Source organism: Ictalurus furcatus, chromosome 15 (genome assembly GCF_023375685.1).
Source record: "Ictalurus furcatus strain D&B chromosome 15, Billie_1.0, whole genome shotgun sequence".
NCBI lineage: Eukaryota > Metazoa > Chordata > Actinopteri > Siluriformes > Ictaluridae > Ictalurus > Ictalurus furcatus.
In genome coordinates this window covers 5,922,010-5,950,000 of record NC_071269.1, presented here as the reverse complement: position 1 = coordinate 5,950,000, position 27,991 = coordinate 5,922,010, and the positions used below count along the sequence as shown (strand labels likewise).

General features: G+C 40.0%; 2 protein-coding genes across 6 annotated transcripts in view; one reads left to right on the top strand and one right to left on the bottom strand.

The window, feature by feature from the left end:
* The window catches only part of gpsm2l (G protein signaling modulator 2, like), a 24,685-nt gene extending 16,369 nt beyond the window's left edge, over positions 1–8,316 (top strand). For 2 of the 3 annotated variants that reach the window (XM_053643332.1, XM_053643330.1), the window contains exons 4-14: positions 237–376; positions 1,833–1,956; positions 2,113–2,228; positions 3,442–3,597; positions 4,028–4,136; positions 4,363–4,492; positions 5,027–5,103; positions 5,181–5,366; positions 5,457–5,613; positions 6,495–6,721; positions 7,167–8,316. In XM_053643332.1, coding sequence (XP_053499307.1) covers positions 237–376; positions 1,833–1,956; positions 2,113–2,228; positions 3,442–3,597; positions 4,028–4,136; positions 4,363–4,492; positions 5,027–5,103; positions 5,181–5,366; positions 5,457–5,613; positions 6,495–6,721; positions 7,167–7,340 — 1,596 coding nt within the window. In that variant the 3' untranslated portion in view covers positions 7,341–8,316. The remainder of the gene's footprint in view (positions 1–236; positions 377–1,832; positions 1,957–2,112; positions 2,229–3,441; positions 3,598–4,027; positions 4,137–4,362; positions 4,493–5,026; positions 5,104–5,180; positions 5,367–5,456; positions 5,614–6,494; positions 6,722–7,166) is intronic. The other variant, XM_053643331.1, reaches the window with a different exon arrangement.
* Positions 8,317–8,355: 39 nt separating this feature from the next.
* On the bottom strand, positions 8,356–27,428 carry abcg2a (ATP-binding cassette, sub-family G (WHITE), member 2a). 3 transcript variants are annotated; one of them, XM_053643335.1, is made up of 17 exons: positions 27,231–27,428; positions 26,732–26,782; positions 24,538–24,687; positions 18,767–18,826; positions 18,502–18,616; positions 17,174–17,326; positions 16,727–16,884; positions 16,440–16,591; positions 15,852–15,953; positions 15,517–15,767; positions 14,166–14,248; positions 13,710–13,799; positions 13,231–13,355; positions 12,089–12,243; positions 11,567–11,656; positions 10,522–10,601; positions 8,356–9,242 (listed from the first exon to the last, which is right to left on the bottom strand). In XM_053643335.1, the coding sequence occupies exons 3-17, from the start codon at positions 24,684–24,686 to the stop codon at positions 9,092–9,094; spliced, it is 1,914 nt and encodes a 637-aa protein (XP_053499310.1). In that variant the 5' UTR covers position 24,687; positions 26,732–26,782; positions 27,231–27,428; the 3' UTR covers positions 8,356–9,091. The 3 variants fall into 3 exon arrangements, with proteins under 3 accessions (XP_053499310.1, XP_053499309.1, XP_053499308.1); XM_053643334.1 differs by lacking the exon at positions 26,732–26,782; XM_053643333.1 differs by lacking the exons at positions 26,732–26,782; positions 27,231–27,428 and having other exon boundaries at positions 24,538–25,658.
* Positions 27,429–27,991: the final 563 nt, after the last annotated feature.

Genomic DNA, 27,991 nt, shown 5'->3' with positions numbered 1-27,991 from the left:
GATCATGTCCTGGCCGTTCGACTGCGTTTGGGTTAAGAGGAAAAAGTGGGTCCGTTTGGGTTTTTGCCATACCCTGTGTTAATTTGGGACAGTAACTGGGTGTTTGAAGACTATTTCAGTAGCGCAGAAAGTCAGTTTAAACAGCAGGCGACGATCCATTATAGAGATGTCATCAGCAGCGGTTACTTTCCTCTAGACTGAACTGTGTGTGTGTGTGTCTGTGTGTGGGTTGATAGGTGGGGCAGGCACGAGCGCTGTATAATTATGGGAATGTGTACCACGCCAAGGGGAAGAACATATGTTGGAGTGGGACAGACCCAGGAGAGCTTCCAGAGGAGGCGCGCATTGCTTTAAAGAAAGCTACAGAGTACTATGAGTAAGTGTGTGTGTGTGTTGTGATGTGTGTGTGCATGCTATGATGTGTGCCTGTACTATCCCTTGTGTGTGTGTGTGTGTGTGTATGTATGTACACTATATATGGTGTGTGTGTGTACTATCTGTGGTGCGTGCACATGCTATGATGTGTGTTTATGCATACTTTGATGTGCGTGTATGTGCTATCTCGTGTGTGTATGTGCTAATGTATATTCATGTGTTTATGGTATTTGTGCATGTGCCAAGGTGTGTGTGCGCATGTTATGGTGTGTGCGTGTGTGTACATTACCGTGCATGTATGTGTACTATCTATTGTGTGTATGTGTGTGCACTATAGTTTGAGGTTGTGTGTTATGGTGTGTGTGCTTATAGCTGCTACACCGTAAGTGATAACAGGAACGAACTTGTCTCACGGATGTCCCACAACATTAAAATGTAATAATAAATGGATAAAAAGTACAACATATCGTTCTTTAATAAATTAGAAACGGTAAGCGTTGGCAGTTTGCTGTGGTGTAAGTGGAATAGCGCACTCAGGGACGTGCTGTTATAGGGAAATCATTAACTTCATGGTGGCGACGGTAACTGCATAACGACAGGCCGCATCACACCACCACGCCGTGATTGTTTTCCTAAAACAGCAGGAACATTTTCCTGTAAATGAATTAAAACGGACAGAAACACTCCACCGTTCCACTGATTTCATATAAGGAAGCCGTTGCTGTGGGCTAAATTAAAGAGGAGTTCTGTCTATATTACAGGCTTGGGCTTTTAATCCAGACATGATGTTAGGCACTCACACACACACACACACACACACACACACACACACACAAAAACATGAAACAGCCCCTTTTGAACACAGCACTGCTTTCAAATTACCCGTACTTAAGTGTTTCTGACTGCTCGTAAATTTCCGAGCTTGCAGTATAAATCCCGCAACATATTTTCTACGTGTGTCACGATGTGAAACGTGTGGTGTTTTCCACTGACGTTGATCTGTCCGTATTAGACCGAGCGCAGTCATATAAACCTGTGGTTTGTCGTCAGCGCTTCTAGAAGATGAATCAACACCTTCCGACCAATCAGAATCGAGAACTCGAGCGTGCCGCCATGAACATACGGTTGTGATGACACGTCAGCCGGTACTGTGGCGGTTGTGGCTCAGGTGGTAGAGCGGGTTGTCCACTAACCGTAGGGTTGGCGGTTCGATTCCTGGCCCACATGGCTCCACATGCCGAAGTGTCCTTGGGCAAGACACTGAACCCCAAGTTGCTCCCGATGGCAAGTTAGTGCCTTGTATGGCAGCTCGGCTACCGTTGGTGTGTGAGTGTGTGTGTGTGAATGGGTGAATGAAACACAGTGTAATAAAAGCGCTATATAAATGCGCCATTTACCATTTACTGTTATTGCGAACCGTTCCACCTGTAATACAGTAACTTACCGTGTGTTTACAGAGCGAATCTGTCCATCGTGAAAGAGTTGGGGGACCGAGCAGCACAAGGACGGACCTACGGTAACCTGGGCAACACGCAGTACCTGCTGGGGAACTTTCAGAACGCTGTGATGGCTCACGAACAGGTACGTCGTGCGTCTGAAGAAACAAACTGTCCACGTTGACCGTTGTATACGATCTATATTCAGATTTCTGTCAAGCTGATTTTGTTTGATTTATTGATCAAACGAAATCGGATCTTTGTGTAAAACTCTGCTGAGATTCGAGGTTTGCGTTCGCAGCGTCTCCTCATCGCGAAGGAGTTCGGCGACCGGGCCGCCGAGAGGAGAGCTTACTGTAACCTGGGAAACGCGTACATCTTCCTGGGCCAGTTCGAGGTGGCAGCTGAAAACTACAAGCAAGTTTAATGCTCTTAATCCTGACGGTTTATATTCTAGTCTGTATATTTTCTATAAATGTGTGAGAGGAGAATCTTTAGCAGCGTAGTGTTTATTGTTCACTATTTTGTGGTATTTGGGAGAGAAATTGTATAAAGGGGGAAAAAATAAACAACATTTAAAACGGGTCGTTTCAAATAAGATCTCAAGCAACCATGCATGGTTTCACACTTCAGCGTAATTATTATTCCTTACTTTTCCTTTTTTTCAACTATATATTATCTCGGGTTTGGAAATAAAAAGAGCATGAAGGTGTTTTCACACTTTTTTCACAGTCCAAGCCCTCGAGCATCTCGGCCCGAATCTTCGTAAAATCGGCGGTAATTTTGCGAACTTGCAAGCTCCTCCGAATATTGCAGAGTTTGCTTGATTTCTGCGAAGGCAAACTCGCGAAAGTCCTGTTAGTACAACAAGAAGTTTTAAATGAAACGCACACCAGAAGCAACAGTTGCACGAAAATGTTTCACACGGCCTTTCTCAGTGACGTTTGTTGGTAAATGAGACGTTTTAGCCGTACTCGTGTTCGACGCACGTGAATCAAAGAGCGCTTTGGCTGAATACGAGTGGTGTTTATGATGACGTCACAAGACGTGTCTCGACCCAAACCTCATTTTAAAAAATCGCAAGCTCCTCCGAATTTTGCAGTTTGCTTGATTTTGCGTTCATTTCTGCGACGGCGAAATCCTGGAGAGACCTGGGGGGAAAAAATCAGCTCATGCTACATGTATACTGTAACCATAGCAACACTTTTACCAGTCCTATCAGCTAACTAACTTGCTTAGCTAGCTAGATTAACTTTCTCATCAACACTAATGCAGATGAAATAAAGACTGGTGTAACAGTAGTGATGTCACAGTTTTCAGAATCGTGGGGGGGGGGGGGGGGTCAGATCAGTAAATTCAGGAAATAAATTCACTTAATTATTTTTAAGTTATTGTTAGTGAGTCTGGTCATCTAGTTGTCTGTTAGTATTAAGTCAATTAAGATGTTAAGTGATAGATTTATTGTTTCTTTTTCACCTCCACCATGTTGTCTTGTATCTCTGTAGGTTTTAAACCTGTCACTGTTGTTCGGGGACTCGATCACGTCTGACATTGTGTGTGTGTGTGTGTGTGTGTGTGTGTGTGTGTGTGTGTGTGTGTGTGTGTGTGTGTGTACGTTGGTTTTGCACAGACGCACACTACAGCTGGCTCGGCAGCTGAGGGACCGAGCGGTGGAGGCTCAGGCCTGTTACAGCTTGGGCAACACATACACACTTCTACAGGACTACGAGAGAGCCATCGACTACCACCTCAAACACCTCATCATCGCTCAGGACCTCAAAGACAGGTACACTCACACTCGTTTCTTACTATGGTGCTGTTATGTTGGTAAAAATAAGTTGCACAGAGTACCTAATGCGGGGGTGCTAATAATTGTGATGCACGTGGCTTTGTTTACTTTTTTTAAATTCTAGTCATTAAATTAAAGGTTAGATGTCGGTCATATTTTCAGTGTAATGATGCGTTCGCTAACTTTTAAAAAGAAAACTTTTTTTTTTTTAGCAAGGGTGCCAATAATTTTGGAGCTGACTGTACAGTTTATAAAAATAAGAAGTTGCGATACAGGACCGCAAACAAAAACAAATCTGGACCACATGACCACTAATTAGCCATGTTACCACTTCCTCATATTGCAGTGAAAAGTAACAACACAGCTGTATTCATTCACTTTTCTTTTCTTTGTTCCTGTGTGTGTGTGTGTGTGTGTGTGTGTGTAGGATAGGAGAAGGGAGAGCTTGCTGGAGTTTAGGGAACGCCCACACGGCTCTTGGAAACCACGAGCAGGCCTTACACTATGCCGAGAAACATCTGGAGATTTCCAAAGAGGTGTGTGTGTGCATGCGTCCGTGAGTTTTTTAATTCCAGTCTTGGCCACAGTGTGAGATAAGAGGAATCAGATTGCAGAGGAAATGCTTTACTCCTGTGTCCTGAGTCCCACTGAGAGCTACACACTCCTGTTATCTGTCTGCACTCCAGCATCGATCAGCACCATGTTATCTGCCTGTGCATCACACGAATCCTGTGTGTGTGTGTGTGTGTGTGTGTGTGTCAGATCGGAGACCGTAGCGGAGAGCTGACGGCCAGAATGAATGTTTCAGACCTGCAGCTGGTGTTGGGTCTGAAACAGAACCACGCCATTAGCTACACAGACGGCAGCTACGCGGACAGTAACAGTCCAACAGGTAACACTCACCCATCCACACCCTCTCATCTGTCCATCCGTCCTCTCACACTGCGTTTCACCGTCTCCCCTCCGTCTCTCCTTATGTCTTCCAGCACACAGAGTGAGATACGTGGGCGCCATATCAGTCTAGACCCCGCATTTCATTTTAAGCCTTAATTTTAACGTTCCGAGATCAGAAACTTCCCCTGCTTCAGCAGCTCTAAAACAATCACATGAAGACTGCGGTGTGTTGCAGTTTATCTAATCACATGCGTTCGTGTAGATTATTTAGCTTGCGGCAGCTCATTGGACCAGAAACGGCATCGGGATCCGTCAGGTCGGTTTTCAGAGATTTTCTGGACCAGTCGGAATACGGCGTTCCGTTACAGGATACCATGCACACGCATGAACTAAAAAAGGTTCCTGTAACTACAATCAGCAGAAGCTTTGTGTGTGTGAGTGTGTGTCTGTGTGTGAAAATCCCAGGATTGGACAGAGAGACACACTATAAATGAATATTATGACAGACAAGGTTTGATTTTTGACTCTGCAGGAGCGAAACCCAGGTCTGGACGGAGACACAGCATGGAGAACATGGAACTCATGAAACTTAGTCAAGACAAGAGCCCTGTAAGTCCACACACACACACACTACTCAAATCCGGTAGTCTTTCTCCACTTCATACACTCATGTGTCTGTCACACAGGGGCCAGTGAGCGATGAGGATGTCTCCCCCAAGCAGTCCAAATCTTCACCCATAGCCAAAACGTCGTCCAAACTCTTCTTCATCAATCGCTTTAAAGGGAAGAAACAGAAAGCTGATGGCGCAAGTCTGACTAAACCGCCACAGAGCCAGAACAGTGCTCCTCGTACGCCCGAGCTGGATCCCAAGGTGCTTACTCACTCATTATTCTTTATTATTCTTTTGTTCTTTCCATTCATCCGAATAAATCAGTTCGCTCTTTCTCGTCCTCTCCTGCAGTACGCTCCGGACACTCTGGGAGACGAGGGCTTTTTCGACCTGCTCACTCGCTTTCAGGGAAACCGCATGGACGACCAGAGGTGCTCCTTACAGGGCGGCTTAAGCCGTGGCTCCTCCCCCTCCCCTTGTGACACCCCACCCATAGCCGTGAGAAAACGTGAGTTAGCCCCTCCTCTTTACCTCGATGACCTCTGTAGGACCGGATGGGATGACCTGTAGAGCAGAGTGATTTAAAGCTTGATGCGAAAGAAAAGTCCGTGTTAAAGAATCACACGTCGAGGAGTTAGTATTTCAGTCAAACGTGGTTTCTGACACTGTACGACACAAACGCAATCACGAAGAAGCCCTGCTCCTACATCCCTACTTTAATAATAAAAATAACAATGTGTGGGAATGAGATGAGATTTTGATGTAAATATTGCATAATATATAATACAAAACGACGAACATCTCAGTTCTATCATTTACAACAACTCAGTTAAATAGACAATTTATTTTAATGGTAAAACTCAACCCATCTGAACTCAGCTCACTGTAACACTGCTGTCAATTACGCAAGGAAAAATAAAGTCCTCAGTGAAGACATGTCTTCTGATTCTAATCTAGAGATCATAGCGTTACTATGTTTTATCTGGGTTAGGGTTAGAAATGTATCTATTTATAGATATATATTTGTATCTATAAATTTAGATTATAGAACTGAAATCGAACTTCATGATCTCTTTCCCAAGACTTCATGACCGTATGTACTCGTGGCCATGCATTCATTTTTCATTTTATTCGTGTCTTTAAATGTAACGCGCTCCAGTTGGTTCGTAAACAATCCTTATCGGCGCTACACACCTCCGCGTTGTGGAAAGTGCTCCTCTTTTTCTAATCCATCCATGTAACTGAACCCACCTGATATTGGTGTAGATTAGTAGTTGGTGAAATACATTAGCCCTTGTTGTTTAACTGTTGAGAAAATAACGATAGATTTTTTTTTTTTTCTCTCTCTCTCCCCTTTTTTAAATGTTTTTTTATTTATCGATAATTTAGCTATTTCTGTGTCCGAAGAGGCAGCTTCGGCTCAGCCTGGCCACTTCCTGGACTTGCTGGCCAGCTCACAAGCCCGGCGACTGGACGAGCAGCGGGCGAGCATGGGGACGCTGCCGGGTTTAGTGCTGGACCAAAACAACAGAGATGCCATGCTGAGCCAGCTCATAGCCAGCACTGAGAGCAAGGAGCCAGACGACGACTTCTTCGACATTCTCATTAAGTGCCAGGTCAGCCATAAGGGTTTGAACCAAAACACACACACACAGCTGAAGTGTTTATTCATCTCATGGAGGGTTAAAAACATAAAAATGTTTATGATAAATAAGTGTTCACGACATACACCGTTCAGCCATAACATTAAACATCGTTTTGGTGGCACAAGCGGGACCGACACAATATTACACAAGTGGTTTTAATGTTATGGCTGATCGGTGAAATAGGAGCTTTAGTGTACACTTTTTAAAAAATAATAATAAAAAAAAATTCAGTATAAAGCATTTGGGTTTGAACATGATTAGTGGGAACATCAATACTCGGAAGTGGTGAAGAACAGGGTGTGTGTATTTTTCTGCCGCTGATGATTATATAAAGGGATTTTATACACAGTCTTGCTAAATTCCACAAAGTCTCAGAGCTTATCAGCGTTAACTCAAGTGGTAAACTTTATCCCAGGGTTCCCGACTTGACGACCAGCGGTGTGCTCCTCCGCCTCCCCCGTCGCGAGGCCCCACAGTGCCGGATGAAGACTTCTTCAGCCTCATCCTGCGCTCGCAGGCCAAACGCATGGACGAGCAGCGCGTCAATCTGCCCTCCGACCCTGGACCCACGCCACTAAACCCTGACTGAAGCCACATGCCAGCGCAAGCACCATAACACAGACTTCAGAGACTTGTGAAGTCACCCAGGTCTTCCCAACCAACAGAAAAAGAGTCCTGTTCATCTCCAGCAAAAAACAAAAAAACAAAAACAAAACTGGAATCCGTAAATCATCTCAATTGTTGGAGTTGTGGCATCTGGGTGAGCTCTCACTTATATAAACATGAAGGAGTGTTTAAGGACATCTCGGTACGGCTGCAGGTCAGTACGTCATCGGGCCGTTTCTACACCGTGAACGGTGAACGCAGCTAAACGTACGTAGCTAGTTTTAGTTTTAGCACTAATCTCACCTAGCTGTACTGCACCAGTGGGAAATGTTCTTTCTTTCATACAAGCTGTATTCAGGATCAGAGCGAAGCCGACGATGTCTCGTCCTCAGGGTTCCGATATTATACACTGCCTCCGATCTCATGTTCGTATTCGGCTTTCCCAATGGGTTCCTGGCTCTTCCAAACTTCTGTGGCGGAGGGGAAAAGACATCATACTACATTTCCTCCCTCATTATTATTATTATATTTCATAAGTCTGTATAAAGCTTCAAAACTTATTATTTGTGGAGGTTTTTTATTGTTCTAGAAAAACAGGTACTTGAAAAGATGTTTTTTGTCTTTATAAACTTTGGTGAGAAATGAATTGATATGTTGTCTGTTTTTACATCACATTTTATGTCACACCGGTAATAAAAACTGAACTTTAATCAAGACTTTCTGTGCCAAAACTTTGTGGGTTTTTTCTCCCCCTTACGACCTCTGGTGGAGCTGTTGCATAATAATAATCCATTTGTTAACACGAAATAACGCACTGTATTTTTCCCGTACTGTTCAGCGGGGCACAATTCTTTAATTCCAGTTTGACAGGTTGATATTTTCTGTGCTATAATGTCATTTATTTAGCTTATAAAGATCTTGATGAGCTAAAGGCAGTGTGTCTGGGGCAGAAATAATGTGTTATTACAGCCACACACAGAAAATATCTGCACTGCATGTGCAAAAAAAAAAAAAGTTTATTGTAATCATTTTAAAAAAAATTACATTACATCAAAACAACTGTAACTGTCCCATAATATAAAGTTTTTATTTTTCTCTCCACATAACGCTTGTGTAGCCTTCAGAGCTGGAATTAAACTCAGTTTGTGAACAAACGTGCAGTGTTCGTATACATGTTCATATAATATATAATATATCTCAGGGGAGTCCAATCCTGCTCCTGGAGGGCCACTGTCCTGCACTGTTTAGCGCCTAACCCCAATTAAATCTGAAATGGCTAATCAAGGCCTTGCTAGGCATACTAGAAACTTCCAGGCAGGTGTGTTGACAAGTTGAAGCTAAACTCTGTAGGACAGTGGCCCTCCAGGACTGAGTTTGGACACCTCTGATAAATATGATATGCAGAGGGAAAAAACAGACCTACAAGAAGAATAAGAAAAAAAAAAAAGTGTAGAAATAGCTGGAAAAAGCTGTGTAGCTATGAAATGTACAAACTGGTAAAGAATCAGGGAAACTGGGGCGCGATTAAGTAAATGTTGATTAAATAAGGAAAAGAAGGAGGTAATGAGAGGGAGGAGCTAGGGAGGAGGCGGCGCTAGTGCAGTATAATAAGGGGGGAAAAATTTGTCATTTTAAAAGATGAAGTCAGTTTTCTGTGGTTTTAAATGTAAATAGCTCAAGTGTGACTCAAACCCCAGAATGAATTTCGGAAAATCAGCTTGAGTGTGTGTGTGTCTATGTAAATTTCTTAATTAAGAGCAGTTTGAGGTACGCGATACTCAGGAATATGACGATCATGCAGCCCAGAGCCACGTTATTCTGCCACATGCCCCAGGTGGAGTAATCGATGCCCTGCTCCGTCAGAAAAGCCTCTCCAGACGTACAACTGGAACGAGTGGTGCATAGAGTACATTAGAATGTGAAGTAAACTGTAGATTTGAATAAGTGTACTCCATTTAAATACAATCTCCTGTAATTTATACTAAAACACATGTTCGGTTCTGCTGCTTGAGCTCTCGTGCAACAAATTTAACGGCATTTTAGTAAAAAGAACCCACGTCTACAAACTTCATCTGCATTACAGTACGCCGAATGAAGGCACAATATTACATTAATGGTTAACCTTTAAATTATTCTTTTGGTATACTACCTTGCTAATATTTATATTTGATGGTCTTTTGCTGGTAAATGTGTGTGTGATTTTAGGGCCACTGTTTAAAACGTAAAAATACAAGATTTTGAGAACACAGTCATAATGTTTCCCTCTTTCAACAAAAGAAACGATTGTAGTATGTATATGTATCAATTTGTCATCGAATTATGACTTTGTTCTCAAAATATTTTGCCTTTTATTATTGAAATATTGACATATTGAGATTTTCTCAACATATTACAACTTCATTCTAGAAATATTGAGACTATTTTCCCCAAAAAATATATTAAAACTTTTATTCTCAAAGTATTATTATTTTTATATATATATTCAATATATTAAGGGACTTGAATTTTGGAACGTTGCAACACTTTCTCGTAATATCAGATACTGCAACTTTTTCCTCGATGTATGTTATGACCTTTTCTAAAAAATATTAGATGATTTTTTTCTTCAGATTAAGACTTTGATAGTATGAGAAAAGTTTAAATCTATCGAAAAAAAGTCACACTATATAGAGAACAGACATTAGAACTTGTATTCTCGAAATATTCTGACTTTACGTTTTAAATCTTTTTATAAAAAAGATATATAAAAAAATATTAAAAATCTATTTTATAACCATTGGCCCTAAAATGCTGTTGTACTATGGTACATTTAATCATTTAAGCGCATGTCCTGGGTCTTGGTTTTTCTCAGTAACCATTTAAGCAAGTACTCAGTTAACAATTACACTCAAACATGCACTTTTTATTTGTAGTTTTTTTTGCATTGTATTATTGTAAATAAAATGTCTCAAATTGTATCATTACTTCATTTTCAGATAACCCATCCCAGGCCTTCGTCACTTTGTTAAATTTATCTTTTCAGCTTTTGGATGCTCTCAATTATACACTTTTATGGTTTTCATATTTGACTCATCCTCGTGTTCATGGTTAAGACTCGATTAGACACACGATCAGATTTCACTTATACATTTGTACGTCAGTATTTTAACTGTTGCAATACTTACTTGAAGACTACAGTAAAATTGGGTTGAGTCATAGGAGGGTCACAGAATTCCAGCCCAACAAACTCGTTCACCAGGAGACTCTGAACACATCATCATCATCATCATCATCATATGCATATCATTAAAAAGACACACAAAAAACCCCCAAAGGAAAGTAAACATTCCTACTGATCTCTTTAGCAGTCCAGGCAGTCATATTTATAGCGAGAGTTCCTGTTTGAAAACTTGAGGGAAATCCTGAAACCCTTCCTGATTAAGCTTCGGATATTTTTTCAATATAATGTGGCTCGCTAGCGAATTCAAAACACCACTGCCAGGAAGGCAAATCATTTCCTTTCCTGTAGGCGCCAGCCCCCCCCCCCCCCCAAGTTTGATGAGGAAATTATGAACGTTCTGCCTGCATTATACATGGATTCTTTAAATTAATTATGTCTTAAATTTTTTCTTTATTGGCACTTACTCCACAAGCATTACTACAACATTAAAGCTAGCTAGTAGCTTATATAAAGTGTGTGTGTATATATATATATATATATATATATATATATATATATATATATATATATATAATATAATATAATGTATATATGTGTATATATATATATGTATATATATGTGTGTGTGTATGTATGTATGTATATGTGTATGTATATATATATATATATATATATATATATATATATATATATATATATATAAATGGCTTTGATTGGTTCTGTTACTTATTTAAACTACCCAACCCTGACCAGGCAGTTACTAGGGATGCTTTAAATGTGCTGCATGTTGATGTTAAGTGAAGACAGTATTTGTTTGTCCCTTGAAAGAAAACAAAAACAAACAATAAGCATGACTTTTTTTTGTTGCAACCCATAAAATCCCAGTCCCATCAAATTCTTCACAATCAGACGCCCTGTGAACCTTTCCGGCAAGCTTTCTTTAAAAAAATGAAAAAAATAAGAATTGCATGCCTCCTGTTCGTATCTGTATTAGTATTCATTCAAATAATGGATGTGTGTAGTAGAGTTAAAGCTGATCGTGAACTTACAGTAAGGCCGTAGCGTGGAATGCTGAAGTATTTTAACCAGCTCAGCCAGTCAGCAATGCTTGGCAAATTCACCAACAATCCTGAGAAAATCTAAAAACATATTATAATGTGAGAACAAATCACGTGTATATATATCTTAGTACAGGGGTTCCCAAACTCTTCCAGGGGAAGGCCCCCCAAATGGCATTAAAATTTGACCGAGGCCCCCCTTTTGCAAGATGCCTTTAAAACACATTAAAAATATAGACTTCTGAATATATCACCCTTTTTTATTAATAATTACATCTTACATCTTTACATTAGGAATTGATTGTGTGTGTGTGTCGTTGTCTGAGAGTGAGAAAGAGAAAATCATGTATTTATTTATTTTTCACACCAAATTGTTGAGGCCCCCCCGGGCGCCCCCTGGTGGCCCCCACTTTGAAAACCACTGTCTTAGTATTTCTATTGAAACTTGGTTTATGTGCAGGAGAGATGAGGGAAGAGTAATGCGAGCGTGTGTAACGTAACGTGCATTCTTACCATCATGAACACGAAGGTTATGGTCATGTAGATGTTGGCGATGGCCACTACGTTCTGATCCGCAGAGATGGCCATCACCATGGATGTCGCCGTGTACGCAGTCATGGCGACGGTGAACATGAAGATGAAAAATGACCCAACATCCACTTTGAACCCTGGAGATTGGGGCAAAACATATAATTCCCTAAGCTTAATACGTATATGAACGGAGTAAAACACACAGTTTAAATTAAATTGCCACCCTGATTATATATTATATATATATATATATATATAAACCGATCCCAAGTAAACAAATGAGACAAAAATATTATACTTTGCCATTTATTTTTTGAAGAAAGTATCATGGTTTGAGCTTGTTTTGCTGCATCTGGGTCAGGACAGCTTGCCATCATTTATGGAACAATGAATTCTGAAGTATACCAGTAAACTAAAGGATAATGTCAGAACATCTGTCCATAAACTGAATCTCAAGAGAAAGTGGGTCATGAAGCAAGTCAATGACTGTAAGCACACAAGTCATTCTACCAAAGAATGGTTAAAGAAGAATAAAGTTAAAGTTTTAGAATGGCCAAGTCAAAATCCAGTAGAAATGTTGTGGAAGGACCTGAAGCAAGCAGTTCATGTGAGGAAACCCACCAACATCCCAGAGTTGAAGCTGTTCTGTACTGAAGAACGGGCTAAAATTCCTCCAAGCCGATGTGCAGGACTGATTGACAGTTACCGCAAACGTTTAGCTGCAGTTACTGCTGCACAAGGGGGTCACACCAGATACTGAAGCAAAGGTTCATATACTTTTGCCACTCTCAAATATGTAATATTGGATCATTTTCCTCAATAAATAAATGGCCAAGTATAATATTTTTCTCTCATTTGTTTAATTGGGATCTCTTTATCTATTTTTAAAACTTGTGTGAAAATCAGATTATGTTTTAGGTCATATTTATGCAGAAATATGGAAACGTCTAAAAGATTCACAAACTTTCAAGCACCTTTTTTCTTTTGATTACTGAGGTTGAGGTCAGGGTTAAAGTTAGGGGTATAATAGAAATAATTAGCTGCAATAATAATGTCAATGGAAGGATAGTTGTGTGTGTGTGTGTGTGTGTGTGTGTGTGTGTGTGTGTGTGTGTGTGTGTTACCGATCATCCAGTAGGCCACAGAGCTGAAAATGATGGCTGGAAAAGTGCGCAGTACGAGAATATCTGAGAGCAGCTTACACAGGAAGTACACCGACACTCTGTAATAACCGCTAACATACTCATGTCTGTGCAAGAAGTGAGAGAGGAAAAACACTCGGTTTTTATTTTGTCCTAATGCGCTAAAATAGATACAATTCCCCCCCGTACTTCAAATGTAGTGGATCAGGTAAGACATTTTTTAGGTTGTTACTAGCTATGAGGCTAAAGTACAGAAAACTTATAGCTAGCAGTTTAGCAGCATGTCTAAATCAGTACATGCATGTTAAACTCTTACCTACTGGACATTAGCTAAGGGGATAATCAGCTCGCTATCTAATGACCAGCAGGACAGATACTTATCCACAGAGCTATTCGTACTGCTTCATCATTTCTAATAGGCTTTTTTCTTAATAAAGTGTGTCAGCTTTTTCTCCACTCACAGGAAGAGCTTGCGTTCTGTGATGAAGAGTTCGGCGGACGACAGCGAGCTGAAACACTGGTTGGTGGTGATGAAGAACAAGGCGCCCATCCTGTAATCCGAGAATGCGGTTAAAACCCACACACAGACACACACACAGTGTACTGAACAGATAAAAAAGGTTCCTGCTAAGTATTTAATTTGTGCCGAGTCATGATGGAAGAGGGTCCGGTACCTCTCAGATTTGGAGTGCTTGCGGGGTTTTTTTAATCACATTCTAATTATCATTACCTTTTAAAATGATTATACGACGCTAGATTTTGCACCTCGTTGAAGGTCTATATAATATTTTCTTCTTTGATAAAATGCAAACTGAGTAACAGGGTCGGCAAATTAAGCACTGGTCCTGTTCTTACAGCGAGTGTTATACGTATACATGTGTCACGTGTACACATGTCGCCGTTTCATGTTTTCTCACCTGTTCTGGATTCCACTTCTATTGTTGGACACACTGAAAAAGATGGCACCAACAATCAGAGCTAAGAAAAGAGTCACGCCGACCTGGGAAGAGATTACACACACACACAAAATATCAGTCTATACACTATTGGTAATTGGTCTGCACTTATATAGCGCTTTTATCTAAAGCACTTTACACTGTGTCTCATTCAACCATTCACACACACACAGTAGAAGAGCCATGGTGAGTGTAAGGCACTAACTTGCCACCAGGAGCAACTTGGGGTTCAGTGTCTTGCCCAAGGACACCTCGGCATGTGGAGTCATGTGGGCCGGGAATCGAACCATCAACCCTAATTTAGTGGACAACCCACTCTACACCTGAGCCACAGCTGCCCCTAACACTAACATACAGAATCTATATATCTCTATCTATCTATCTATATCTCTATATCTATATCTATCTATATATATAATTAAAAATCTAGCCAGACACCTATGTAGCCTCCTATGACAGTATATCAATAAAATCTGTCATGTGACTCAGGTGTCATGTTCACTTGACATCAAAAGTGAAAAAAACCTGCAGTCTGTTGGAATAAGTAAGGGATAAAACACTCGCGAGTGTCCTGTGATAGGAAAATAATCAACGACGGGTTGGTGCGATGAGTCCCGACACGAAGCGGAGCTACAGCTTCCACTGCAAAGTTGATTCGTTTCCCAGAACAACGTGTCCTGAAGTGTTCAGAAACGGCGTGTTGGCGGAAATTTTTATCTGTTTATAGTTACATTTAATGCGCATAACTTCAAGCATTACAGCAGCTATAAACGTCGTTAAAGGTCGTTCCCTCACCAGCCTTTTCTCTGTCTTTTTTTCGCAGCTCATGTTCCCGAGAAACTGCAAAAACCTGAAGACTTTCCCATGATGGAAAACTGTTACAAAGCACTAACACTGGAGACTCCTTCCATAAAATAGAAAATGATGTAAAGCCATATCAACGATGATATGTTTCTGTCTTATACATCTTCTTCTTCTTCTTCTTATTATTATTATTATTATATGCTTACATTATGTTGCATGTCCACTGTACAAGTTCCTGTGTTTCAGCTGTTACTATAGAAACGATAATGTATCTGAATGAGTGTATTAATATGAATCTTTTGCATCTCCGAGGTGCCGTTATAGAAAACTCTGACCAGTCGGGTCGATTCGAGAGATCAAATCAATGTTGTATTGTAAATCGACGGTTATGTAGGTTTATGTCAGTTGTCTCGAAGAGCTTTTAAATAAAGTGTTGCTAAATCCAGATGCTACCTTACTGTGTCTAAATACTAATGAGATTATGGACACGGGATAAAAACTGCCTCACCTGAGCAAAGGAGGTCTGTGGGTTGAGCATCAGGTTGCGGAATGTCCTCTTCAGCACCCATTTGAACTGGTGGCAGAAGGACGTGTTGTAGGTGATGGTGCGCGATTTGGGCCGATTGTCGTACTTGCGTCCCTGCGTGATTTGCTCCAGCTCGTCTTTGGTCTGCTTGTGGTACGACCACTGCTGGTACTCCTGCACCAGACGGTCCTCGATGTTCTGACGGGTCGATGCATACTGCTTATGATCCAGCTCTGCCCCACATACACACACGAAAAACACAACTTTAATCACATTCATTCTTTAAGCAATTAAGTGTGTGTGAGTGAGATATAAACCTGCATTATCCTCTAGCTTGCTTTCAGACACTGCAGTATAATCTCCATTAATGACATCCAGGAAGAAGTCAGCGGGGTTGTTATGGGGTTCACAAGTGAAGCCTAAATACAAGACATGACATAAGCATTAGTATTGTTTTTATTCTTTCTTTCTTTTTTTTTTAACTCATGTGTTCAATATTATTTAGCACCCTTTTGTTTAAATTCATATCATTCATAGATTGATTGTGTGCTGGTTTTTGGGAAGTTTTTATTTAACCAAAATACACACACTTTTAGTCTGAGAAGTGAAGTGTGAGAATTAGTTAGAACTGGTTAGTAGAATAAAGGTTACACGCTTACTCATAATTATCAGTTTATTAATGCTTAAAGAGTAAATCCATTAAGATTAATCTTTAAAGTTAAAGAGAAATCCATTTTTTTGTGTAATGTTTTATGATGTGTTATGCTCATGTGAAAGCTTGCAAATCATTTGTGTTCTTTTATTGGTGTGTATATATATATATATATATATATATATATATATATATATATATTCAGATGAACTTTTTATAATCTACATCACTGTGGATGTGTGTGATGACGCACCGATGTTGCTGAAGTAGTCCAGTGCACTCTGAGCAGGCCCGTGGTAAACCTGTCTACCCGACACCAGCAGGGTGAGTGTGTCGAACAGCCGGTAAATGGAGTAACGCGGCTGGTGGATGGACAGGATGATGGTACGGCCGTGATTCGACATCCTGTCAACACACACGGCACAGCAGGAGGCTCTCACTAATAATTATAGACATATACTGTACACATGTGCATGTGTTTAATACAGATTTTATACCACGACTGGGTGAGTGTGTGTGTGTGTGTGTGTGTGTGTGTACCTCTTCAGGAGCGACAGGACAGAGTTAGCCGTGCTCGCATCCAGTCCGGTTGTCGGCTCGTCCAGGAAGAGGACAGATGGATCGATGATAAGTTCCATGCCAATGTTGGTCCTCTTTCTCTCGCCTCCCGAAATGCCACGAATCAGCTGCGTGCCCACCTGTCAAACAGCCAATCAGAGAGCCACTGGCAATCAATGTCCTGCCCCATTAACTAGAAATAAAATAAATAAAATAAATGCTTAGTTTGGCTGTAATCGCTTCTTCATACCATTGTGTGTGATTTTCTTACGACTGTTGGTGGTGCTGTTGCATGTGTGTGTGTGTGTGTCTGTCCAACCCATGAGTCAGCTAGTTTCATTCATCCAAACTCCTTAATGTGTCATTCTGCTATCTGTTGTTTCCCTTTAGCTGACTGTATGACTAAGTGTGTGTGTGTGTGTGGCCTACCCGTGAGTCAGCTACTTTAGTCAGCCCGAGCTCATCAATCAGTCGCTCCACTTTCTCCTCCTTCTCCTTCTGACCAATAGACATCGGAAGCCTCAACGCTGCCGAGAAGCGCAGATTCTCCCTCACTGTTAGCGTTCCCATCACCACGTCATCCTGCACACGCGCGCGCACACATGCGCGCACACACACACACACACACACACACACACACACACACACACACACACACACGAAATGGTTTGACAAAGTGGGACATGTTAAGAAAAAAAAAAATGATAATCTCATAAAGTTAGTTCTTTAAACATTAATAAACACACCCCACTAGGAACCATCACCGCTAGTTAAAACGTTTTATACAAGAAAGTAAATGTTCACCTAAAAGAAATAAAATTCTCATCTCAGATTTCTTTTCCTCAGCAAATAGTTAGGTGAAGAGTCGGGTAAGAGGTGACCCAAAGTTTAAAACCGTAATTTTACATCAGAAATAAAATTCAATGATAATACATCACTAAACTGGAGGCTACAAGCTTCTATTACTTGCTAGCTATATTAGCCTTTCACATAATGTCCATCTCGTCAAGTCAGAAATGATCATAAGTGCTGGAGTCTAAAGCGTTAGCGCTGGAATTGAGGTTGTATCCCAAATTCTACAAGTGTTTTCACTGGAAAGAAATAAAATATTAGCGGATATTCAGTAGCTAGCTCATAGCCTGCGAGCTAATCAGCTAATTAGCGCTTACTATAAGACAAGGCTATACATTTGTCTATACAATGTTGCTGATAACACAGCTTTAGACTTTATTTCATTATTCAACTACAACTGTAAACAAACGTGTGGCCATTTTGAGTTGATGTGCTTGCAGTGCATTGTGAGTAACACACACACACACACACACATATACATACAGAGAATACCATCATAGTCTTAAAATAACATCTACTGAGACTTGTTCTAGCATTTGGGATGTTTTTTTTCTCTAAGCTAACAGGTCAGCATTGCTTTAGCATAATCACGCCGGCCTTACTATGATAATTTGCTTAGTCACAGTGGATAACGAGCGCAAGCAATACGAAGAGGCCGAGTGATCTCATCACCGCTCACATTTCCCTTTAACAAAATTTCACACACTGGAAAACATTCAGCATTTTTTTATATTTTTTGCGAATTGTGTAAAATATGACAAGGCATAATTGAAACGCGGAGCTTTGTGTGAGCAAATGTGAGAAAGAAGGAAGCAAGATGCTGAGTGCTGGAACATTATGAGGATGTGATACTGCATGCGTGTGCATGTGTGAGAGCGAGAGAGTGAGAGAGAACAAGAACGTACCTGCACTACGTATCCAGACAGACATTTAAAGTTGGGCGGCTGTGGTGCGCCATCTATCAGCACCTCTCCAGTCAGTCCTTTTGGATCTTTCCTCGCTGCCAGCACATCCAAAAAACTTCACACACACACACACACACACACACACACACACACACACAAACACAAACATCTCACTGCTAGAACAAAACTCCAACGGTTTGCTAGAGCAAACCGAACAGCCCCACATCACTCACACACAGATAAAGACAAACGTAAAAACACTTACGAGGATTTTCCGCTCCCTGTGGCTCCTAATATGGCGTTCATTCCAGGCTTCATAATTCCACTAGATGAGGAAAAACACATGGTCACAGTCTTCATGTATTCACCACTTTCCTGGAGGTCAGAGTGACTACTCCATCACAGGCATGTCATGCATCATGTATACAGTGGAGGGTGATTAGTGCTTTCCTCCAAACATGTCCATCAGTCTTAAGTACTGTTCGGATAGGAATGCCTCGGCTCCGTAATGTTGCTAGAGAAGTAATTACGATCGATTTGCACAGCATAAGTGATCTCTGTACAAGTCACGGAAAGGGGAGTGTCCTCATAACGTATGCTATATGTGTATGACGTCCATCTCATTTGAATACAAACTCACTGGTTTGACCGTAATTATAGGAAACCGCTTTTTAGGGAAAATTAAGCTTAATCATTAGTAGGTCACATGATCATAACATGTATGTACTGTAGGCTGTACCTGTTGTAGGAATTCAGCTACCTTAGCTAACGCATATCAGTGTATTGTCGAGAGCATTTCTGACACTTATCTGGCAAAATTAGACTAGCGTAATCTCTGCTAGGGGTGTGAGGGTACACCAGCATGATGGCGCACATGATGGTGATAAACCCTGAGATCGTTATGCCACGAACACTAAAGCATGACATACTGATATAGATCTTTATTCCACAAAAAAAAGGAAAGAAAAGAAAAGAAAAGATCATTTTCATGTTTGGAACTTCACTTCAAACCGACGCAAACTTTTTAACAGGTAAAATATTTGAGAAAATTGTATTAAAAATACCCTATTCTATCTATCTATTGTACCATAGTCTAGCAACTTCTCTAAACAAATATCTCAATTCAGTACTTAAACATTGCAGCTGCAGTGGGATATAAGAGATAATACGAAGATATCAGAAAATAACACGAGGCACAAAAAACCCCTGAAAAACTATAGTCACTCCATTTAGGTAACATAAGAGTTTCGTATTATACATATTATACATGTATTACTGTAACAATGGCATGATCTCACACTTTTCTCTACTTTTTTTTAACCACTTCCATGCACGGTAGTCTATAAAGAATTTCTTGTTGTCATTGTTACATGGTTCAACTCGACATTCAATCAGTGCCTGTGTGATTAGTCATTAGTAAAAATATGTTAAGGATATTTCTCTCTGTAACTATAGTCTAAGGAACTTATTCCTTATTCCTCTGCACCCCACCACAATGGATTTGAAATGAAGCAATCAAGATGTGATTGAATTGTGATTAACAATTTTTTTTTTGTTAAACCCCTTGAATTAAATCTGAAGGTCTACCGTTCAATCACATCTTGATTGCTTCATTTCAAATCCATTGAGGTGGTGTACAGAGGCAACATTACCAAAATTGTGTGATTGTCCAAATACTTATGGACCTGATTGTGTATAAATAGATCCTTTAAATGACAGAAAATCACCCCTGACCAGAGTAAAAGTTGCTATGAACAAACAAACGAACGAATACGCAAAACCGAGGTACCCGATTTGAGTCCTTTCTAGTTTTTATAACTGCCGGATTTGTTCTATTTTGTCTTTGTACTGTAGTAAACCAACAAGCAGTACTTCACTGCTAAATCACTGTCACTAGGCAATTACTTTATAAAGATCATTGCATTATGATGGGCTTAGGAAATTCATACCAAAACAACAAATTTAAAGTGCATCTATTATGTTTTTGAAATGTACCTAATTTTGTTTTAAAGGTCTCATCATCAAATAGATTTACATGCACCCGAGGTCAAAAAACACTTTAATGTGCTCATAATTTAAATTCTAGCATTACCTTTTTTTCCCCAGTGTCACAAACGACTCATTAAATGACTCGTTCTAAAGGATTCATTCTAAACTCCTCCTTTCACTCTGCTCTGATTGGTCAGACGTTTCAGTCTGTTGTGATTGGTCTACTGCTCTCAGCGTGTTTCGAAAAGGAAACGCCCACTAAACTTCGTCAGCGAGCAGCCAATGAAGACCAGAGGCGGGGCTTTTTGTTACAAACCTGTAGGTTAGTACAGGAAATAAAGTCTGGAATCACTAACGACTCGTTTCAGCTGTTCAGAATCGGTTTCTTCTTTGGGGAGTCAATAACTAAAAACTACGAAACTTTGCAGACTTTTTACATTCACAAACAGGTCTATAACACACTACATGAAAGGTAATATTTGAAAAACCATAATAGGTGCACTTTAAATCTAAGCATTTGACGGTATAAAGTGAGAGTGTAGTTTTACAAAACGTTATTGGAAATCTTCTATATTTCTCAGTTCAGTAAACTTCATAACTGCCCAAATGACAGAAATGACATCTAATGCAATTGTTGTGTAACACATGCTGCACAAGCGAAATCCTCTCCAGCTAAAATGAGTCCTTAGTACACAAATAGACTCAACACATCTCGCTCATGATTACATAAACGGCCGATTCATGTTGAAGCTGCTCGAGTTATTGCTTAACGTGAAGAGCCTGATGGTGTTTAAAGCCTTATCATAAAGAGTAGATCAAGGTCAGTGACCATCTAAACTACACACACACTCACACACACACACTCTTACTCGTCTTACTAACCTTTTGAGGACCGTTCAATGACATGATTAGTAATACAGCTAATTAATGCGATGCTACACCTAAATCTAACCTGAACCTTAACCACAGTAATCAAAAAAATCTTTTGCATGTTTTAGTAAAAAAAAATAAATTAAATTGAGTGTTTTTTTTGTTTTTTTTTTAATAAGCTGTCTCCCTATGGGGACCAGCCAAATGTCCCTGCAAGGTCAAACTTGTCAAATATTCCAATACTTATGGGGATATTTGTTCTCTAGATAACAACACGCAGACGACTTTAGCAAGTTGTCTTTCCCTTTAAATCAATGAAAAACTATACTCATGTAGGTCCAATATTTACATAATGGATAATCTTTCTCACGGCTCATGTATAACTAAACAATAAAGTGCGTGTGTGTGTGTGTGTGTGCGCGTTTGTGTTTGCAGAATTAAGGGATGAAGGGTGCAGTTTTATGTGCTTTCACTAACCTGACTGTTTTATTGATGTTTCACCATTTTACATAACACTCAGTAGGAGAACTCCCATTTTCTATTGTTCGCTTTTATCTTTTGTGCAAGTAGGAAAAATATACAATCACCGGTGTGTGTTTGTGTGTGTGTTTTTGTATTGTGTGTGGACACCTGAATAAGCAACAGGGCGTAACAACCATGTCCTGACAGTGAGGGTCTCTATGACTGTGTATAGAGGGTCACGTCTCGGTCCGTCTTTGTATAAATATATTTATACTCTAAGGAGCTGTCCTTAGTGTCCTTTTTACACTAATTTGAGACCAGACTCTGCTTCACATCTGTGTTTTACACACACACACACACACGTCTGTCCCCAAGACCTTTTACACTAAAATAATAAACTCCAATGCTGTTGTGTATTAATAAGGCAGAAGGCCTTATCCATTACTTATAGAAATACTTTGAAGCCTCTATCAATAAATACATTCTGATTCACTAAGACCACGAAAAACTCTGTTTAGGAGGTAATATAGTAAGAAATAATATAAAATAAAATATAAATAAGTAAGAAACAATATCATTGTTTTTTTATGTAGTGATCCATTTAAAAGAAAACCTTTCATATCATAAAACAATTACAATTAATAGCCTTCATTGCTACAGCTCTCTCAGTTAGCACTGTAGCCTTCATTACTTCACCTCAGTTAGCACTGTAGCCTTCATTACCACAGCTCTCTCAGTTAGCACTGTAACCTTCATTACTTTACCTCAGTTAGCACTGTAGCCTTCATTACTTTACCTCAGTTAGCACTGTAGCCTTCATTACCACAGCTCTCTCAGTTAGCACTGTAGCCTTCATTACCACAGCTCTCTCAGTTAGCACTGTAACCTTCATTACTTTACCTCAGTTAGCACTGTAGCCTTCATTACTTTACCTCAGTTAGCACTGTAGCCTTCATTACTTTACCTCAGTTAGCACTGTAGCCTTCATTACCACAGCTCTCTCAGTTAGCACTGTAGCCTTCATTACCACAGCTCTCTGTTAGCACTGTAGCCTTTATTACCACAGCTCTCTCAGTTAGCACTGTAGCCTTCATTACCACAGCTCTCTCAGTTAGCACTGTAGCCTTCATTACCACAGCTCTCTCAGTTAGCACTGTAGCCTTCATTACCACAGCTCTCTCAGTTAGCACTGTAGCCTTCATTACCACAGCTCTCTCAGTTAGCACTGTAACCTTCATTACTTTACCTCAGTTAGCACTGTAGCCTTCATTGCTTTACCTCAGTTAGCACTGTAGCCTTCATTACTTTACCTCAGTTAGCACTGTAGCCTTCATTACCACAGCTCTCTCAATTAGCACTGTAGCCTTCATTACCACAGCTCTCTCAGTTAGCACTGTAGCATTCATTACCACAGCTCTCTCAGTTAGCACTGTAGCCTTCATTACTTTACTTCAGTTAGCACTGTAGCCTACATTACCTTACCTCAGTTAGCACTGTAGCCTTCATTACTTTACCTCAGTTAGCACTGTAGCCTTCATTACTTTACCTCAGTTAGCACTGCAGACTTCATTACTTTACCTCAGTTAGCACTGTAGCCTTCATTACCACAGCTCTCTCCGTTAGCACTGTAGCATTCATTACCACAGCTCTCTCAGTTAGCACTGTAACCTTCATTACTTTACCTCAGTTAGCACTGTAGCCTTCATTACTTTACCTCAGTTAGCACTGTAGCCTTCATTACCACAGCTCTCTCAGTTAGCACTGTAGCCTTCATTACTTTACTTCAGTTAGCACTGTAGCCTTCATTACTTTACCTCAGTTAGCACTGTAGCCTTCATTACTTTACCTCAGTTAGCACTGTAACCTTCATTACTTTACCTCAGTTAGCATTTTAGCCTTCATTCTTTTTTGGTTGTTAGTCTTTAAGTCTCAGTCAAAGTGAAATTGATATTTTGGTTATTTTGTTCAGATTTGCTTTCACACAATATAAAGTTAAACAGCCCAAGAAAGAAATGCTGATGGGTTTGTAGGAAAGCCTCTTCAAAATGCACACAGATATCACAGAAATAAACTAAAACCAGAAAACACAGAGCTAAATAAATAATAAAACATAATGCAAAACATGCCAAGTAACATTTTAAAAATTCAATTATAACATAAATATGCAGTTTTGGTTGTTTAAAAAGCAGTAATTTTCTTTTTAACAACATAATTTTGGCACAGATATTCAGAACAATTTGGTATTCCAGACCATTCTTCAGCACTTTATTCAATGGACGATGTGAACTGAAATCTGTCAACTCGTTTAACAGCTCTGTGCTTCACTGTAGATTTCAGTTAAAAAAAAAAAAAAATTATAATCTAAGAGAAAAAGTGTGACTTCTATTAACATCTTGTGAAGTTTTGTAACTTAAACGTTGCTTTAGACATGTAGGTGTGGTCTGTGTTATACAACCTGCTGTTTTTTTGCAAGACCTTTACCTCAGTTTCTCTCTTATCAGACGCAAGATAATTACATCAATAAAAAGATGCTTGTGGCATATCGCTGATTGAGCTCTTCGACGGCAGCGCTACAATAAACACAATTTATAACTCTACTGTAAAACCTTTACAAAATGACATCGGATGTTAGGACCAAGAAAAACAATGAAGCCAAAGATATAAAACTGCACTGTTTATCTTTTTCAAACTGAAATCCAGGTGAACAGAACTCACTTGAGGTCGATGAGGATGTTTTTCTGGGTCTTCTTCTGTTTGCAGAGCATCCCAGTCCTGCTGTTGATGCTGTAATGGATGTTGTGGAAGCTCACCGTAGCCCCACAACCTCCTTTCTTCACACGATCCATGTTTATGTTTTCTGGCATCCTGCGAAATGTGGAAATCCTCATCAATGTGAAAAATAATAATGATATTGATAATAATCAGCCATCAATGTGCACTTGATAAAAACCCTGTGAATGAACACTTTTTCTTTTCAAAGAGAGCAGTAAATATCATGTAAGGAATGAAACACTTGATGGTGTGCTATTACTATTGCTATTACTTTACCTCCGTTAGCATTGTAGCCTTCATTACTTTACCTCAGTTAGCACTGTTGCCTTCATTACTTTACCTCAGTTAGCATTGTAGCCTTCATTACTTTACCTCAGTAAAGTAAATGTGCAGTAAATATCATGTAAGGAATGAAACCCTTGATGGTGTGCTATTATAGGAAAATAATCAGCAGCGGGGGCAGTATGATGCGGCTTGAGGAAGAATTGATCCTGAAGTGTTTCATTCCTCATTCATACCACAGCAATTTGCCAATTTCCTAATTTATCCATTAAAAACATGTTGTACTTTTTTTTTTTATCCATTTCTGTTTTTTTAATTCAACATTTTATGTTGTGGAACATCTGTGCAACAAGTTCCTGTTACTTGATAGCAGCTAGAAACAGTTGTTTCCTTTTTTACTCTGTCTTGAATTTAAAAGATTACACCATATACATTTATTTCAACTAAATTACATGCAGGAAGTCTTTGGAGCTCAGTTTTTTTTCCCCCAGAGAAGAACAGCTGACCCAGGCTTGGGTTTGGAAAATCTTCAAACATGACACGTGACGCCGACAGTGTCACCTTGCGTCAGGCGTACCGCCAACATTAAAGGAATGGTTTGGGGTTGTCCAGTGAGGACATGTTTCATGCCTGAAGTTTCTTTTGCAGTAGCTCGACAAGGCTAATGGAAATCTGTCCCACCAAAATATAACAAGGTATAAACTTGGCAAAAGAAATATCTCAATGTAATGATTTGGGGCAGCCATCTTGGCTGAAATTTATAACAGACTGTGTGATAATAATGTGTTCTCAATGTCATTCTCAGTTTTATGAGTAATACAGTGAAGGTCCTCTAATGACAGACATGTGATTAAAGAAAATTACTACATTCTGTGTATATCATCAATCAACATGATCAGGGCTTGGGCAGAAAATCAGCTCACATAAACACAAACGTTCTTCTAAATGAGCCTAAAGTAATACGGATATCGTGTGCTTCTTCCCCAAACTTTTGCCACAAAGTTGGAAGCACAGAAGTGTCTAGAATGTCTCTGTACGCTGTAGCATTACACTTCCCCTTCACTGGAACTAAGAGGCCAAAACCTTTTCCAGCATGACAATCTCCCTGTGCACAAAGCGAGCTCCATGAAGACGTGGTTTGCCAAGTTTGGAGTGGAAGAACTCGAGCGTCCTGCACAGAGTCCTGACCTCAACCCCACTGAACACCTTTGGGATGAACTTGAACGCTGACTGCATCCCAGACCTCCTTATCCGACATCAGTGTCTGACCTCACTAACACTCTTGTAGCTGAATGAACACAAATCCGCACAACACGCTCCAAAATCTAGTCCTCCCAGAAGAAAAGAGTGGCGATTATTACAACAGCAAAGGGAGGACTAAATTGGGAATGGGATGTTCAACAAGCACATACGGGTCTGATGGTCAGGTGTCCATATACTTTTGTTCATACAGTGTATATGGCCGTGAGCCGTGGTTCTCAATTTGGGGTCTGGGGACGTCCAGGGGTCTGTGAAGCATATCCAGAAGGTTTGTGATTCTTCCATCATTGTATTTATCAAGTATTTAAAAGTTGTTATCTTAATTGACTGCTTAATTATGTGAATTGAATGGGTTTAGTATAAACCTCAGGAACTCAAAAACAAGTAGGACTGTTTATAATATATATACACATATACACAAGTATATACTGTAAATAATGTCAACTCGGACCTAGTGGGATGTGTCAGTGGGAAGTTCAGGAATGAAATGATCATTTTTAATAGACAAATATATCATTTTTAATAGACAAAATAGTATTGTATATTATTGTAAAAAAAAATTAGATAAATAATTGGCACCCTGTCCAGGGTGTACCCCGCCTTGTGCCAGATGCTCCCTGGGATAGGCTCCAGGTTCCCCGTGACCCTGAAAAGGAGTAAGCGGTATAGAAGATGTATGGATGGATGTATTAGGTAAATATTTGGATCATAAAAATGAATGTTGAGGTGGTTGTTTTTAACAGTTTGAAGTAAAAAAAATATCTCCTACCCTACTTTATAGGACACTGTGGCTTCTTTTTAATTTTATTTATTTATTTTACACAGACAGTTTCAAAGTTTCAAATATTAAACAGAAGAGCACGTGGACTCCTCTGTGTGTGTGTATGTTTGGGGTTTTTTTTGTTTGTTTTTTGATAATCATTTTACTAAGCGGTTTGTGTAGTCAAAAACGCGTCATGTTGGTTTTACTTTCGCTATTTAAAAAATACAAATATATAAAAAAAAATCATATACAGCCTATATTTAAAAAATAATAATAATAAAACCCAAAAACCAAACAAAGAAACAAAAACAAAAAAAAAAACAACGCTTACCTGACGGAAGTAAACGGCTCGTGCAGCTACTGTAGCTCCTCCGTGAATCTTTATAAAACCATAACGGGCACCGGATCCCGCGCTCTGGAGAAACCCACGTGCACTGCGGTTCTGTAACTGGATGGTCGCGCGACCCCTTGTGTGCACGTATATATCTATATATTTTTTTTTTTTACACACACACACACACACACACAGAGAGAGAGAGAGAGAGAGTTATGTCATGGATGGCACGTGCTCAGGATATAGGAGGGATTCTATTCATATGATAGGTTTGCTATCATATGCAAATAAAGTTATAGCTTGTATCTTTGGTCTTATATAGGAATTTGCATATTTAAATACAGTCATGACGTAGCACGTGCTGTTATGAAACGGGAGTTTACGGTGGACTCTATCAGCACGGATCCGCTTTATGGTCCTTGTTTGGCAGATTCATGGTTACACAACCGGGTCAGGATGCGTGCATGCGTGTGTTGACTCTTCATGGACTCTGCTCTCATAACACCTTATCGGCAGCTACTGAATTTTCAGGTTACGAAAAATATTTCTTGATTTTTAATGCTTTTCCCTCCCCGTGACTGCATGCAGCCGCGGCACTAACTGGCTATAATAACGGTAATTGAATCCAGCTGAGTCACACACGCGCGATGAGCGACCTCATGGAGCCAACTTTACCAATCCTTTTCAGGGGAAAGTGGCCGATTAGGGTGATCACATGCAAACAGACCAAATGTGGGACAAGTAGTGGGTGTGGGACA